The 17,056-nt window shown below is 36.2% G+C and overlaps 1 protein-coding gene across 9 annotated transcripts in view; it reads left to right on the plus strand.

The window, feature by feature from the left end:
* The window catches only part of KIAA0586 (KIAA0586 ortholog), a 116,152-nt gene that overhangs the window by 1,597 nt on the left and 97,499 nt on the right, over positions 1-17,056 (plus strand). For 6 of the 9 annotated variants that reach the window (XM_046647565.1, XM_046647563.1, XM_046647564.1 and 3 more), the window contains 8 exons: positions 168-238; positions 3,305-3,374; positions 4,333-4,402; positions 10,010-10,184; positions 10,902-11,123; positions 13,422-13,575; positions 15,716-15,883; positions 16,898-17,021. In XM_046647565.1, the coding sequence (XP_046503521.1) occupies positions 168-238; positions 3,305-3,374; positions 4,333-4,402; positions 10,010-10,184; positions 10,902-11,123; positions 13,422-13,575; positions 15,716-15,883; positions 16,898-17,021 (1,054 nt within the window). Of the gene's footprint in view, positions 1-167; positions 239-3,304; positions 3,375-4,332; positions 4,403-5,937; positions 6,052-10,009; positions 10,185-10,901; positions 11,124-13,421; positions 13,576-15,715; positions 15,884-16,897; positions 17,022-17,056 lie in introns of those variants that run through there. The other 3 variants (XM_046647569.1, XM_046647570.1, XM_046647568.1) reach the window with 3 other exon arrangements.

Below are 17,056 nucleotides of genomic sequence, written 5' to 3' on the forward strand. Positions count from 1 at the left end.
ACCTTCTTGGGGTATATTTAATTGCCTTTTAAGTTTTCTGTATTAAAAGTGGCTTCCAATTTAGGTCTTGCATTCGTATGGAGTTTATAGTTCTTGAATCATGCCTGTACAGTTTCCAAAGGTAAGGTTCTGGTTTAAAAATCACTAACATTGATTCGTTTTGTTAGGTTCATCAGACTTATCCTCTGGTAGAAATTATCAGCAGCCTCCATTAGAAAATCCCACTGTGTCAGAAAGTGTAAGTAAAAGGATTCTTAATTATGCTCATGTTAAAATTTTCAGTATTGTTGAATAATGTGTTTTTAAATTATGTGTGATTAGCCTTGTTTTTATTTAAATTTCACTTACCAAGAGAAATGTTTTACATACTACAATTGTGACTTGAATAGTGTTCAAGACATTAAATGAAAGGCCTTCTATAGAATAAGATACGCATTAGTAAGGTAATGGCCACTAGGAGAACTATTGTAACTGAAAAGAAGCTCTGCTGTTATCTGAGGAGAAGGTGTTCTAGATCAGAAACTTAACGTATTGTTACGTGAAGGAAAAGGAACAGTGATAACATTATTTTTTAAAAAGTCAAGTCTAATTATATATCATTCAAACTATTGTGAGGTCTTGTGTGTGGTTTTTTTGAGGGGTCTTTAAGAAATAATAACATGAAATTCTCATCTTAACCTTTTTAATTTATTATGCTGAAAATATTTGATGATAAATATGATGTTTTAGTCATGCAATCTAATTAGACTTTGACTACTAATCGTAATGTTGACCTATATATTGTCAATTTAACAAGTCTTTAAAGAAGAGAGTTGCACAATATAATATTTTTAAAATTGAAGCTGGTAAACTAAGAATGGAGTTGAAACTATTTACTTATTTTAACTTTGTCAAAAACTTCCAATAAAAATGTTTAATTATGTACCATACTTGGTCCCTGAGTAAATGCCTAGCCTTTGGATTGGTGTTTTTTGTTTCTTTTTTGAGCAGGCCTTACTTAATGATTAATGGTATTTGAATTCCATTATCTAAATAATTTCCCACATATATGGATATCCTGTTATTGTATAATCGAAGATAGATAGGTGATCTTTATCAGATCATTACTCAGGATTCCATTAGATTTAATACGGGCTCACAGCTTGTTTTGTGTAGATTTGCATTCTGAGAAGACTAAGGGAGTTTGTGCCTGATATGCTCACATTTATAAGCCTGTTTATGTCTGCTCCTATTCATACCTATTCTTTCTGCTACAAGAACATGAAATGTCTCTTTTTCTATTTGAGCCTATTTATAGAAAGAAAACAAAAACTTAAAAACCTCATTATAGAAAATACAAAGCGAAAAAGTAAAAAAGAAACTCTACAACTGAAATCAACAACTGTTAACATTTTGAGGTTTTTTCCCCCTATGGATATATATATTTTATGAATATATGAGACCATACTGTTTTATAAGTAAGTGGCTAAGTTTTTTTTTCCTGTGGATATATGTATTTTATGACTGTATGGGACCATACTGTTTTTTTTGTTTTGTTTTGTTTGCTGAGAAAGATTCCCCCTGAGCTAACATCCGTGCCAATCTTCCTCTATTTTTTATTACATTCTCGGCCAGCATAGCATGGCCACTGACAGAGCAGTATAGGTTTGCCCCTGGGAACCACACCTGAGCCACCTACACAGAGTGCACCAAACTTAACCACTAGGCCGCTGGGGCTGGCCTGGGGCCAGCTACTACTAATAAGTAGTATTAACGATATTTTTCCATGTCATTGATTTTTTTTTTCTAGAAACTTCTAATGGGTTCATAGAATTACCATATGGTGTACCATAGTTTATTTGTTCATATTCTTGTCATTTGACATTAATGTTTTTTTCCCCAATGTTTGATAGTATAAACAACCATGTGATGAACATTCTGGTGAATATTCCAGGTCATTTCCTTAGGGTTAATTTCCTTTTTCCTTTTTTTTTTTTGAAGATTGGCACCTGAGCTAACATCTGTTGCCAATCTTTTTTTTTTTTCCTTCTTCTCCCCAAAGCCCCCCCAGTACGTAGCTGTATTTTCTAGTTGTAGATCTTTCTGATTGTGCTATGTGGGATGCCGCCTCAGCATGACCTGCAGAGCAGTGCCATATCCGCATCCAGGATCTGAACCGGCGAAACCCTGTGTCGCTGAAGCGAACTTAACCACTCGGCCACGGGGCTGGCCCCCTTAGGGTTAATTTCTAGATGTAAAATTATTGGATCAAAGGATATGCACTCTTTTTGAAATGTTTCTAAATTGCCTTCAGAAAGACTATATTAATATATATTCTCTCCAGCAGGGTCATGAGTAGATTTAGTGGAATTATTTTCCCCCATCTTTACCAATATGGAGCATTAAACTTTTAAAAAAATCTTTGCCATTTTGATAGGTAAAAAAGGCATCTCACTGTTTTATTTTGTATTTCTTTTATTGTTAGTGAAGGGGAAATTTTTTCGTGTATATTGCCATCTGTATTTCTTCTTTTGTGAATTACATATTTATGTGCTGTACTTTTTCATACTGATTTGTAAGAGTTCTCTGTATTAATTTCCCAGATGCATTCTACTGTATTGTTAGTCTCATTGAGTACTTTTAGGAAGTTAACACCTATTATCAGCAGATAGTTTGTATCAGTTTCCTTTTATGATTTTCTCTTTTCCTTTTTCTGATTTAGCAGAAAAAAAAACAATAGTATGTCTAAGGAAGGTGAAGAGCAATCTTGAATGAATCTGATACTTAAAAAGTCATGGTGTCTTAGCCCTGAATTGAATCTTAGAGATGAAGTCTAGGGTTACACAAGTAAGCAGAAAGCTATTTGCCATAGAGAATCCTTCTGAGACCACATTGTGAGCTCAGTAGCAGGGAATGCTATGATTAATTTGTGATGTTGTGCCATGTGTTGGCCATCCTTATGTACTCTGTTTGACTTATGGTAAATCAGATTTTCACATTTAACTGTAGCAACTGAGAAGTTATTGACTTGCTCTGCTAGAAGTGGCAAATCAGGATTTGAGTCGGAATTTCAGGGCCTCTGTTGCTTGCTTGTTCATTTATTCATTCACCAGTTGTTTAAACAGCTCATTCCTCACTCATTCAGCAAATCCTTGAGTAGCTTCAAGGTGCTTAAACCTTGTGGTGGAGCTGGGGAGTCAGTATATAAAGCACACAGTGCTGCCCCCCCAGAACGCAGTAGTCATGTAGCTAGTGAATGGCACTTGGTAAGTAATAAATCATAAAGTTTGTTTAGCCTTTCATTTCTTCCTTTCATGTCCCAAAGGAGTTTTCTAAAGAGGTTGCAGTGCAAGGGTTGCCTTTGGATAAAGCGGAAGAGAGCAACAGACAAAAAGGTATAAGGATAGATTTGATTTTTTGTTGTTGTGGTGGTAATATATACATAACATAAAATTTACCATTTTTACCATTTTTAAGTGTACAGTTCTGTGCCATTAGGTACATTCACATTGTGCCGCCATTACTACTATCCACCTCCAGAACTTTTTCATCTTCCCCAACTGAAACTCTGTCCTCATTACACACTAACTCTTCATTCCTCCCTGCCTTCCAGTCCCTGGCAGCCACCGTTCTGCCTCTGTCTCTGGATTTTACCATACCTCATATATATAGGATCGTGCAATCCTTGTCTTTTTCTGATTGACTTAGTTCACTTAGCATGTCTTCATGGTTCATCTGTATTGTAACTTGTTAACATTTACTTTCTCAGGATAGAATTTTAGATTTTTAGACATTCGTTAAACAGCTTTATCGTTTTTTTTAGATTATTTTCATTTTTAATTAGTTTTTCCTTCCATGTTTCCTTCCATACGCTATTAGTGGAATCTCTGAAATCCAGAAAAAGATTTGCAGTTATAAAGGTAATTTTATTATTACCAGCCTATTGCATAGGTTTGGTATTAGATTCTGAATCTAATCCAGTTTATAGGTTCTGTTTATAAATTCTGAATTCAAGTTTTGAATAGTCTTTGGTAAGATAATAGATTAGAAATATGCTTTGAAAAATTTTATTTAATGACATTTTTAAGTAGTTGGTTTGTTTTCATCTAAGGAGTTTGAGCAGATCTCTCCAGTTTAGCCTCAGATGTTTTGGATACAATTATTTTCCGAGGGTCTAGCGTTATGACTATTATTACTCAGTCACTTAAGTTGTTCCTTGCCTTTTTTATTGAGAAGTCTTATTGCTGAATTCCTAAACATTCTTTTAGTTAAAAAAGGCTTTGTTGAGTAGCCTATTAAAATTTAATAAATTTTCAGGAATCTGAAATGTATTTTTGTGTCTTGATTTTGCAGCAAATGACATCTTTATTTCTCAGTTCACTGTGGGACAGAAAGATGCTCTAAGAGCAGTTTTAAAGCAAAAGTAAGTTTCATTTACAGAAAATAGGTGGGCCATTTCTTGTGTTTCTGTATGGTTCTTTAAAATCAGTTTTATTTATACTTTGGACATAGAAAAAGCTTTCTTCTCAATGTGTGAGATATGTGTTGTGTGATAATATGTGTAAAGCATTTTTCAGTGTGCTGGGCACATATAAAATACTCAGTGGCTATTAACAACTATTATTACGGAAGGGGGACTGTTCGAAGCACTTTGTGTGCGTTAACTCATTCGATACTCACAAGATCCGATGAAACAGATTCCATTACCATCCCGAGTTTACAGAATTCCTCTTTTATGGATAAGGAAACCGCGGCACAGAGAGGTTGGTTTTTTCCAGGATTGTTTAACAGATCGTCACCAGGCTGGGCTTCAAACCCAGGCAGTCTGCCTTTAGAGTCTGCTCTCTTAATTACTTCACTGCACCTCTTGTAGCAGCGGTCAAGTAGTTCCAAGTACAGAACAGTTATTCTTTACTACCAACGGACACTTACACGTTTCCTAGTCAAGGTTTGAGAAAGGGATGAGCTTAGCATCTGGATGAAGGGAGACCATGGCTACTACTCCATCTAAATGCTCCCTCCAACTGTATCTTAAATACCGTGAAATACAAAACCAGCCCTGACAACAGCACCATGATAAACATGAAAGAATACATCACTACTTGAGGCAATTTTTATTATTATTATCATTAATGGGGAAGGAATAGGCTACAGAGTCTTTTTTTGAGGAAGATTACCACTGAGCTAACATCTCCCACCAATCCTACTCTTTTTGATGAGAAAGACTGGCCCTGAGCTAACATCCGTGCCCATCTTCCTCTGCTTTATATGTGGGACACCTGCCACAGCATGGCTTGATAAGTGATGCATAGGTCTGTACCCGGGATCCCAACCGGGAAGTAGAGTGCGTGAACTTAACCGCTGCACCACCGGGCAGGCCCCAGGATACATATTCTTAGGCTAAATGTGTTCTACTCTTAAACCAGTGAAGCCTGGGAGGCACCTTAGAAAATAGAACAAATTTTTACTTACTTTTGAACTCTCGATTTATTCAAAAAGGAAATTTTATATTACTTCTGTAAATGTAAAGTCAGTATTTTTAATAATACAATTGAAATAAATATATAACTATTGAAATAAAAAGTTTATTCTTTTCCCACCTACAGTTGTCTGTGGTATACATGTTACACTCTAGAAAACACTGGTCTAACAAAAATAAATACTATCTCTAAACCACAAGGGTGTGATCTGAGCCAGCCAGATTGTTGGCCTCATCATGTCTTTCCTTTTTACGTTTGTTCAGCCTACAATTTCCATTGTGTGATACAGTGGTTAGGGGAAGAATTTGGATGGTAAATTGTATCCTGGGGTCTATAAATATATAAGAAAAAGCAAAAGTAAGGGCATGAGGGAGTGGTGCAGTCTCTCAAATTCTATACTTGAACTAAAAATTGCAGATTACATCTGACTCAGTTGGACAGAAAATCATTACCACCTGCATCCAGCTGACCCCCAGTAGAAGTGGCTGCTCCACCACAGTAGGAAATTTATCAACCTGCCTTCAAGTCAGAACTCTCCAAACTCTCAGAGCTGAGAGGGAGAAGTTGTTCATAAACAAATGGACCGTGAGAGGTAACTGTGAACACTACCCTCTTGCCTGTTGAGAGTAGATCTTTCCCCGCTTCAGGATAAAATGAACAGAATTTTTAAAAAAACTGGGAATGGCCTCTGAGAAGGTAATTGCAATGTAGAGAATAATGATTGAATCAGAACTATAAAAATGACTCCCATGTTGAGTTAAAAGTCTAAGTACGTCTCAAGAGATAGAATTCACTGTAATCAGTGTCACTTGGATTTTTTTTATTTGGAGAATGGTAAGATGGATTTTGGCAGAATGATTCTAAAATTTACCTGGAAGGACGTACAGTTGGGAATTTATGTACGTATCATTAAGAATACATACATATAGAATACACACTGTTGAGACTAGCTAATTTTGGAAAAACAACCAATGGCAGAGAATTTGCCGTATTTGATATTATAATATGCTCTAAAGTTATAATAATAAAAGATAATAGACTGGAGCCCTTGAGGAAGGAAGAGTCTGGCCTGAGTGTCTACATCACGGGGAGAAGGTCCTAGAGAGGGTAGAGAGGTAAGCAAGGGGCTGGGTTATGAACCCCTTAAAAGGAGTTTGGACTTTAAGAGAAATTGCAAATCATTTAAAAGTTTTAAAGTATGATATATATTTCTTAAAAAGCTAACTCAGGTAGTGATATCGAAATATGGATCAGAAGAGGGGTGGACTGTAGTCCAGGAAACTGATTGGCTACACATTTTGCGGGGATCTCAGAGAGATGGATTAGATTGTCCCTGAATACACTGGGGAGTGGTGGAATGAAGGTGGGACTCATGCTGGATTGGAGAGGAGTAAACAGATTTGGAAGACGATTTGGGGATGGAATTGACAAGAATCAATGACTAGATGTGGGAGTGAGTAAAGAGCTGAGGATGGATCCCAGATTTTTGGCTTGTATAAATGCATGGTCAGTAGTGATATTCGTTGAGAAAAGGGATCTTTGGGAAAATCAGTTTTATTTTGGACATGGGCAGGGGTTTGAGGTACCTATGAGACATCCAGGAAATTGAATAGAAAGGTCAAATTCCCAAAAAGGAGTTGAAGCTAGAAATCCAGATGTAGAGTCATCAGTATGTAGGTGGCAGTCTAAGTTCTGGACATGGTCGAAGCAACTCTGCGAGGGTGTGAGAATGGAGAGAGATGGCAGAGGGCAGGACCGGGAAAACCAGACCTTTAAGACAGCAAGCTAGCCTCTAAATGCAACTCAGAAAGTTTATCCAGAGGTGTGGGAGAGTATGGTGTTAACAAAACCAAGGGAGATGAGATTCTAAGTTTGATACGCTGCTCAGAGTTAGGGAAAGATAAGGACTGAAAAGTGTCCATTGAAGAATTATTAGTGGCCTTGGTAAGAGCAGTTGCAGTGTAGTATTGAGATGTAGATGAGGTCCCAGATTTAGAGGATTTAGGAATAAAGAAAAACAGTTCTAAAAAAGACTAGAAGGAAGTAATTTCTTCTGAATGGGAGAGTTATGTGCATTTTTCTAGTTTTTTACACTTTGAAGCTCTTTACATTTGCTACATTGAGCATTTATTAATTTGATCATTGGAAAAAATAAAATTTAAGAGCCTATAGAGAAGCTGATGCTTAGCCTTATAGTGTTATTTCTCTTGTTGGTCAATTAGCCTATTAGTGTAGAATGAAAGATCTTAATGGGTAAGTCACATTCAGACTTTAGACAGGACTTCAGGTAGGGACTATCTGAGTTATGTTTTCTTAGTGCACCACTCAGTCAGTTAAATCTGTGTTGAGCACCTGCTGTGTGCTTAGTTCTTTCTTAGTTGCTGTGTGGTGTAAAAGAAGTCGCCCTCCTCACCCCCGCCCCAGGTTGCCCAGAGCTTAGTTGAGGAGAGAGTCTGTACAGATGTGGAGTAGTGAGTGATTAGAACTCTGATCGGAAATGGCATTGCGTTCAATATGTTATTAAACTGTTCTGTTTAGACATTTAAACCGTAGGATGGCTGATCCTCAAGACTCAGTTGTGTGGTAGAGGCAGTATATACAAAAGGAATTAATGAAGGGAGAGATCAAGAGGAAGTGTTGTAAGGACAAGCTTATTGAAAAAGCTAAGGCTTGCATTGGATCTTAAAGAAGGAGAGGATATAGTAAGTTGGGTGGAAGGGGGTTGAGAGAACAGTGAGGACAAGCGTGGCGTCAGCTGCGGGAGTGGTGTGCTCTAGTCAGTGAGGAGAGGTGTGACTCCAGAGATGGGGTGTGTGAGGAAACAGGAGGTATGTACAGGATGCCAAGGCAGGGCCAGAGAGTGGGATGTGTGGAAGGCCAACCGAAGAAATTAGCCTGTTCAGTTGTCTAGAAGGAACTATTTTAGATTTTCAAATGGTAGAGAAATGCGTGTGGAAAGTTTTTCAACCAAGCACAAAGTGGGAGAATGAAATAGTTGGCAAGAGATGGTGAAGTTTTTTACTAGAGAGGGAGAAGGAGGAAGGGAGAAGTGCTGTTCTGAGAGAAGCTGGGTGTCGTGGGAGCATCTTTGGGAACTGGGCCCCAGCTCTGCCACTCACTAGTTCCGTGACTCTGATTGAGCAAATCCCGTTACCTCTGTGGACCTCAGTTTCTGCATCTGTAAGTTAGAAAATTAGGAGAGGTGGCCTGTTGGGTTTCCCTTGCCTCTAAGATTCTGTGACACATTGTGATGAAATAATTGACAAAGCACGAAGTGTAATTGCTCAGTTGGGTGTGAGAAGGTAAGTGGAAGGTAGAGAAGCTAAGATAACTGTAAAATTTTGAGACAGAACAATGGTGCTCTTAGTAGAAATGAGGAAATAACAAAAGGAGTAAGTTTAAGAGCTCTGTGCCTTATTTAAAAATCATAGAAGGGGGGCTGGCCCTGTGGCCGAGTGGTTAAGTTCACGCGCTCCGCTGCAGGCAGCCCAGTGTTTCGTTGGTTCGAATCCTGGGTGTGGACATGGCACTGCTCATCAGACCACGCTGAGGCAGCGTCCTCATTTACATTTTGTATAAAAATGTAAAACCTAAAAATCATAGAGAGGAAATTCAGCAGCTGGAAATAGAGTGCATTCCTGCTGGTTTTACTTAGACTTTCTTGGGGACTTCTCAGTTTTGTCAGTGGTTCCTCCCATTGTTTTCTTTTAGGCCAATATAGAGCAAAATTGACCAGTCTTTTTGTTTTGGTTTGGGTTAGTATTTAGTTAAATGCTTTATTGTGAATATGTATATATTTGCTGGACTCTTTTTTTTTTTTTTTTTTAAGATTTTATTTTTTTCCTTTTTCTCCCCAAAGCCCCCCGGTACATAGTTGTATATTCTTTGTTGTGGGTCCTTCTAGTTGTGGCATGTGGGATGCTGCCTCAGCGTGGTTTGATGAGCAGTGTCATGTCCGCGCCCAGGATTCGAACCAACGAAACACTGGGCCGCCTGCAGCGGAGCGCACGAACTTAACCGCTCGGCCACAGGGCCAGCCCCTGCTGGACTCGTTTTTAATCCAGGCTGCTTAATAGTGTGTTTGGTGCCCGTTTTAATAAAGTAGGTGATAATTATTAAACCTAACTGAGCTAGAATTGAAAAAATTCTATTCAGCGGTTTTAACAGTCCCTCTTGGGTTGTCTTCCTTTGCTAGTAAAACTTGGTACTTGAATTCTTAGAGCCTTTTCTGGATGTTTTAAATTTGTACTTCTTGATTATTTGTTTTTGTAATTGTGCCCATGTCTTTGTCATATCTGTAAGTCTTATTTTCTGAAATATCACTGCCTTTAAGAAATGATCCTCCTGTATCTTTAGTGTTTGGTGACCTGAGCCTTAGTACATTTCATTAACCAAATGACTGATGAGATGCTGGTAGCGAAAGCCAAGGATTTAATTTTTTTAAAAATCAAGAAAATCCACCTTCAGCAGATTATCGCTTGTAGGTGTTTCTTGAAATGGTTCAATGTTGTAGCTTACTGAATAGATTTTTCTTCCTTTTTTATTTACAGAGCTCAAAGCATGCCTGTTTTTAAGGAAGTAAAGGTACAGCTTTTAGAAGATGCAGGCACAGAAAAGGACGCTGTTTCTCAGGAGAATAGAACTTCGCCCAGTGGAATTGACTCAGCTGCCACTGTCGCTGCAGCCACTGCTGCCGCCATTGCAACAGCAGCTCCACTGATAAAAGTATATTTTTCTCCCCAGACGTTCATAACTACTTTGTAAAATGTAGATATATTTATTAGGAACTTATTCTATAAAGTGTTGTGTCCAGCCATAGAGGAGGGCCATTCTAGTTGCTCCCTGTGGTTGTAGGTGACCTCTCAGGAGTTGTGAGCCTTACCCCCTCATCACTGTGCTAGTGCTACAGAACCAGGACTTTCCCAATTTTAGCCCTGAAAATATATCAGTCCTGGGCAACCGGAGACAATTGGTCATGCTTACTTTAGAGCTAGATGGGACTTCAGAGACCATCTCTGCCAACCCCCTCAGTTTGTAAGTGGAGAAAACCCAGAAACAGGTCAGAGGAGGCACAAGGTCCTCGAGCTAATAGATGGCAGAGCCAAGACCAGAACTCAAGGCTGTCGACCTAACAGCCTTAGATTCGTCAAGTATCAAAGCTACTCTGTTTTGCTGTTTCCTTCTTTTAAATTTTTAAGTATTTCTGGCGTTATAAAAATTCTGTGTGGCAAATTTGGTATTTTTTAAATCACAGAAAAGATCTGCTTAAGGATAGCTATCTTCTGCCTTTTATTTCTGATTCTAAAATTAAAGGCATAAAATCATCAGAAATTTAGAGGGTACAAGCTCTGGTTTGATCATTTCTCAATACCAATTGCTTTAAATAACCTTTCTAGTAATAAAGCATATTTTTTATATCTTTTAATAATTTTATTGTTTTAGGTGCAGAGTGATTTGGAAGCAAAAGTCAATTCTGTTACAGAGTTACTCAATAAGTTACAGGAGACTGATAAACAGTTACAGCGTGTTACAGAGCAGCGAACAAGCATTCAGAATAAACATGAGAAACTACATTGTCATGATCATGAAAAGCAAATGAATGCATTTATGGAACAGCACATTAAGCATCTTGAAAAGTTACAACAGCAGCAACTAGATATGCAGGTATCTGTAATAAAGCAAGCACACATCCACCATCTTTATCACTTGGATCTCTAATAATCTAATAATAATAATAGTCGTCTAATCTCATTGATTATTGCAGTAGCTCATTGATTGTAGCAGTTTTAGTTCTTAAATAAGGATGTGCTTATTCGTCATTCTTCCCCTCTACGTGGAGAGCTCTGCACAGTCTAGTTCAGATATCTAGTTCTGTGAGACCTCTCCTTAGAGTTTTTCTTCTTTAAGGATCTTTCTATTCATACCATTTATGAAGCGCTTGTAGCACATTGCAGTTGTTTGTTTCCGTCGGTGCTTCTTAGCCTGGGAATGTGCGCCAGAATCACTTGCAGAGCTTTATCAAAATATGCATGCTTGTACCTCTCTGAGATTCTCAGACAGCAGGTCCGAGATGGGGCCTGGGAATCACTGAAAGCTCTGCAATGATTCTGCCGTTCACCCCTGCATGAAAACTACCCACTATATATATTTACTTCTTCATGTAATTAACTAAAAGAATGAACATTTTTAGTGCCTTTTTAATATGAAGCGTTGGGCTCTTATAAAAAGAAGCGTTATCCTCACAAGCTGTTGATAGTATAGTTTCATATTTATTTTGGAATTTCCAATCCTGGGAAAGTACCCAGCACTCAGGTACTCAGTGTATTTTCTTTTTTTTTTTGAATGAGTAAATGATCAGCATTGTAAATGCATTGGTTTTAATTTACTTTTTTTTCCTGATTAATATGCAATTTAAAAACTTTTACAAGTTAAAATATAACATTAAGGGGAATATGCAAAAATAAATTTTACAGCTCAATACATTATCAGAAAGTGAACATTAAAATCCTCTAATTGTCAAGACTTCTTAATAGAGCTTGTCTTGAACTTTCCGTATGGTTGAAGACAGTATTTTTATTGGAATGATTATGGACCTACAAAGTAAAGTTTTAGTAAGTACATACGTGACTAAAATTGAGTGTGTAGCATGTTATCTAGTGAGAGGCTCGGGGTGGGTCTGTCGGAATACTGGGCTCCAGTCTACAGATACCTTTACTCTCTGACCCTTGATTTCTTTTCTAGAAAATTTTTTTTGTTCAGAATAAAATGACACATTTGAAAAGCACATTGCTTTTTTCTTTTTTTTAAAGATTGGCACCTGAGCTAACATCTGTTGCCAATCTTTTTTTTTTCTCCTCCGTCTTCTCCCCAAAGCCCCCCAGTACATAGTTGTATCTTCTAGTTGTAGGTAGGTCCTTCTGGTTGTGCTGTGTAGGATGCCGCTGCAGCGTGGCCTGATGAGCAGTGCCAGGTCCTCACACAGGATCTGAACCGGCAAAACCCTGGGCCACAGAAGCGGAGCACAAGAACTTAACCACTTGGCCGTGGGGCCAGCCCCTACATTGATTTCTTAAGAAGAGGGTCCTACTAAGTCTTAAATGCTAGTCTGCCATTCGTCCATCTTTCCATTAATAAACCCCATAATTTATTAACTTTCTGATTTTGGAAGAATGGAATCTTTGCTAATTCATCTTATTTTAAAAACTTATAGTTACAGGGAAAATTAAAGTTTCAGTGACATACGAGGGATATTAGTAGTTCATTAAATGCTTAGTGAAATGAAATTCATCGAATCTGTCTTATCTGTTTCATGCAGAGGGATCTCGACACACTTTTAGGAATTCTGTAAAACTATAAATCTTTTTAGGGGTTTTTTTTGCCTGGCATAAAACTCTCTTTTGAAATCAATTTTATTAGGTAAGATACTTATACATTCCAGGTATTTTAACAAATAGTGCTAGAAACTGTGTTGTGTAAATGAATATATTATTGCTGCTACTAAGCATGGCTACAATTTATCTGAGTGCTTACTATCAATGGTTTTTAAACCTTCAAATGAAATCTTATGATCTAGGATGTAAAACATGAGATGTTCTGGTTTTAAATTCTGTGGTTGAAGTCGAGGTCTGGGGCTAGGGCCCCTTCTTCCTGGTCTTCTCCTAACCTGCTTCAGTGGCCCCTCAGCCATCTCTGAGGTAGAAAGGAAGAAACTGAGGTTAAGAATGGCTAAATAAAATGATCAAGGTCACACCACAGAGCCAGGCTTAACCCAGGTCTTTGTGATGCCATAGCCTTCCAGTGGCATCTGTGCTGCAGTGGATAGCTGCCTGTAATGTATATGTTTTCCTTGTTTATTAAATCCAATAAATTGTTTTCATGTTCTCCAATAAATTTCAATGTACTTTGTCTTCTAACTCTTTCAAATAATATTTGAAATTAATAAAATAATTTTATGTTTTGTAGACTCATTTCATTAGTGCTGCGTTCAAGACTGGTTGTTTTCAGCCTGTTGCTATGCCTGCTCCTAGAGCAGTGGAAAAATATTCTGTAAAACCAGAACATTTAAACCTTGCTAGCAGTAATCTATCTTCATATAACACGTTTGCTTCCAAACAAGGTAAAAATGTGTTATTCTCTATGAATAAAAAATGTCAGCTGTGAATTTTCTCTGTGGTATATAAGCTGAAAATTTATTTACTAAGTTGCAGGAGACTAAGTCTTTGTTTTATACAATCAGTTCTTTTTTAGGTCAAGTAATTTTTAGGTAATTTTGAAATACATTCAGTGAAGTTATGGATCATGTTCTACTTTCTGGTTTTAATTAATAAATAAATTGTCAGAAGCACTTACAAATTTAGAAAAATTTTACTTAGCTAGTATCAAAATGCTTGTAATCAATTCTCTAGTTCTCTGACAAACTGCATATTTACTGTTTTTCTTGATTCTGTCAGGAGAGAAACCACCTGAGTATAATTATAAACTATTTCTAGATATTTTCAAAGAGTTAGGAATACAAGCCTATCTTAATAGAATTTTTAAAATCTTTGTTTATAATAACAAAGGAATACATAGCTTGTTTGTGTTAAACCTTTGGAATTTAAAGTAAATCGATTGCATTGTAATTAGTCTTTGGGTGGTGAACATGATGTAATCTACATAGAATTCAAATTATATTACAATGTACACCTGAAAGTTATATAATGTTATGATCCAGTGTTACTGTAATAAAAAAATGAAAAATTAAAAAGATAAAGTAAATAAATGTGTCTCCAAATTATCAGTATTTGAATAATGAACTAATGAACATCAAGGGGCTATCCCTTTAATGATACACAGATCCATGTAGTACAACATCCCCAACATCTGATTTGTTAGAACACTGCTGTGTTACAGGCATTAAAGATTCCTTATACTCGTAAGTTGCTTTATGTTTTAAAGCAAATGAGTGGTCCTTACAAAACTGGTATGAAGTAATATGACTCCATCTTTAAGTTGTGAAAGGAGGAAGATGAAGCATGGAAAGGTTATGACTTGCCTGCTCAAGGTCACCTGGTTGAGAGTGAGTGTCCGAGCTACGGCCAGAACTAGGGTGTTTGTAGTCGGGATTTATAATTCTCTAATGTGCCTCATAGTCCTAAAGTGGATCTCCATTTCTAATATTTTTCTTTAAATGATGCTTACTGAGCAAATCAGTATGACCCAGCCATGTACTTTCTATGGAACTGGACACTTGTTTTCTACTCAATTCTGGAGAATTACTTGGTTATGATTTTGGTTTTTTAGACTTGAGTTTTAAAGGAAAAAGATATCTGTTTCATTGGTTGTATACTGAATTTGTGTCTTTGTGTATTTTAGAGACGGTAACATTAAAAGAAAAAAAATGAGTAAAAAATTCAACAAATTAAACTTTTAATTTTTCTATACTTTTTCTTGGGCATATGTCATTTTTATATACTTGTAATGGTAGCATAAATAGAATTTTGTACTGCTTTTTTACTAGCGTATCAAAGGTATTTCCCATGTTTTACATAGTTATTTCATAATTTTAATTTTCTTTTATGAAGAAGATTAGCCCTGAGCTAATATAGTATCTGTGCCAGTCTTCCTCCACTTTATATGTGGGTCGCCACCACAGCATGGCTCATGAGTCGTGCAGGTCTGCACCCAGGATCCAAACCTGCAAACCCAGGCCACTGAAGCAGAGCACACCAAACTTATGGGCCAGCCCCCATAATTTTAATTTTTAATGACAAAAAGATAATCTGTTAAATAACAGCTTCACAATTTACTTGACAGTTATCCTGTTGTACTCAGGCAGTTTTGGGGGGGTTTTCCTATATAAATAATACTGTAATGAAAATCATCATATATTTAATGTTATTTCCTGAGGATAAATTCCCAAGAGTAAGATTACTAGATCAAAATACATAAAAATTTTAGGACTTACTATACTTAGTGCCAGATCTTATCAGTTTCCATTGCCATGAGCAGTGTCTGGCTGTGCCATTTTCACCACAGCCTAAATAGCAGTGAATATTGTAATACTTTTTTTCTTATTTATTAGCTGTAAGTGTAAAATGTTTATAGTCTGTATTTCTTTTGATTTCTAGTGAGGATGAAGTTATTTCTATATATATGTTAATAATTTGTGTATCCCATATAATTCTGGTTTTATTTTTAAAATAAGAAGAGTAGCACTCTACAATTTAAAATTTTTTATAAGTTAGATTTATGATTTTCTTTATTTTCTATTAAAGCACCTTCGAGAGACATTGATGATAAGATTTTTGATAAACAGAAATCTCCTTTGGAGACACCAGCACCTCGCAGGTTTGCTCCTATACCCGTTTCGAAGGATGATAAAATAGCAAAGAGTGAAAATCCTATGGAAGAAAAAGAAAATATGGAGATGTCAGGTCATACAGGTAATAAAGCAATGATAATTAGCACTCACTGCTTTTATTAGCCCTATCTCAAATTAAGAACCTGCTTTATAATGTTCTGTACTCGTGATTTATAATTCTCTAATGTGCCTAGTAGTAAATCAAGTGGGATCTCTATTTTTAATATTTTTCTTTAAGTGATAATTACTAGGCAAATCAACCTTCTTAAAATTCTTTGTAGAAGGGATTGGAGGTATACATTTATAGTTATTATGACTATCTTCTACAGGTTATTTCTTAAAACTTTAATGAACAAGTTTTGTTATTAATAAATAATGCTTTGCTGAAGGTAAGGCCGATCATTTTAGAGAATGTTTATGTTGTTTTGAGGCATGAATTTCAGTAATAAAATGCAGAGAAATTTGACATTCATTACTGGGTTCTGTTGGAAAAAGTCCTATTATATGAACTGTTTAATAGTTCAAGAACTTTTGTAAGTGACCTGAAATAATAGTTTGTTACAGATCTTTAAAATATAGCCATTCTAGTAAAAGTAGGTGAACATGTTAAATATAAGCTTTTATTCTTGGAATCATTTAAATGCATTCAAGTTTTGCCTTGGAAGCTTTTAAAGAGTTTTAAGGAATTTAAAAGATAATAAAATCTTTAATAAACAAACCAATCTCACCAAAAAAAAAAGTTATTACGTAGTCTCATTAAAGATGAGGCTAAAGGAAAGATTCAACTAATAGTTGCTGTGAAGAAATAGTTAAATCTCTCTTTTACTATTCATAAAAATTGTCTAATTTACTGGGCTTTGTGATGATGATACTTCTCATTCAAATTCCTTTTTTCTGTGATAGAAATATATTCAGGCCTAAACTTTTACCTTTATGGTGTGTTTATAGCCTATAAATAAAGTGAATTGAGTATAAATAATAATATATATAAATAATCATTATAAGAAGCTAATTTAGTACAAATATATATGAGTTATTATATAAAAGAGAAATGAATTAGTCCTTGAAAAATGATACCATATTTCTTCTATTGTAGGAAATGTAAGACTATTGGAGGAAATTTTGAATAATCATGATTCTTTGACAAGAAAAAGTGAATCTTTGGGCAAAACCTCACCAACTAGGTCAAAAATACGATGGAATCCTGAGAGGAGAGACAGGTAAAAACAAGAGATTGGAATAAAAGCTATGTTGA

This window comes from Equus quagga, chromosome 20 (assembly GCF_021613505.1).
Source record: "Equus quagga isolate Etosha38 chromosome 20, UCLA_HA_Equagga_1.0, whole genome shotgun sequence".
Classification (NCBI taxonomy): domain Eukaryota; kingdom Metazoa; phylum Chordata; class Mammalia; order Perissodactyla; family Equidae; genus Equus; species Equus quagga.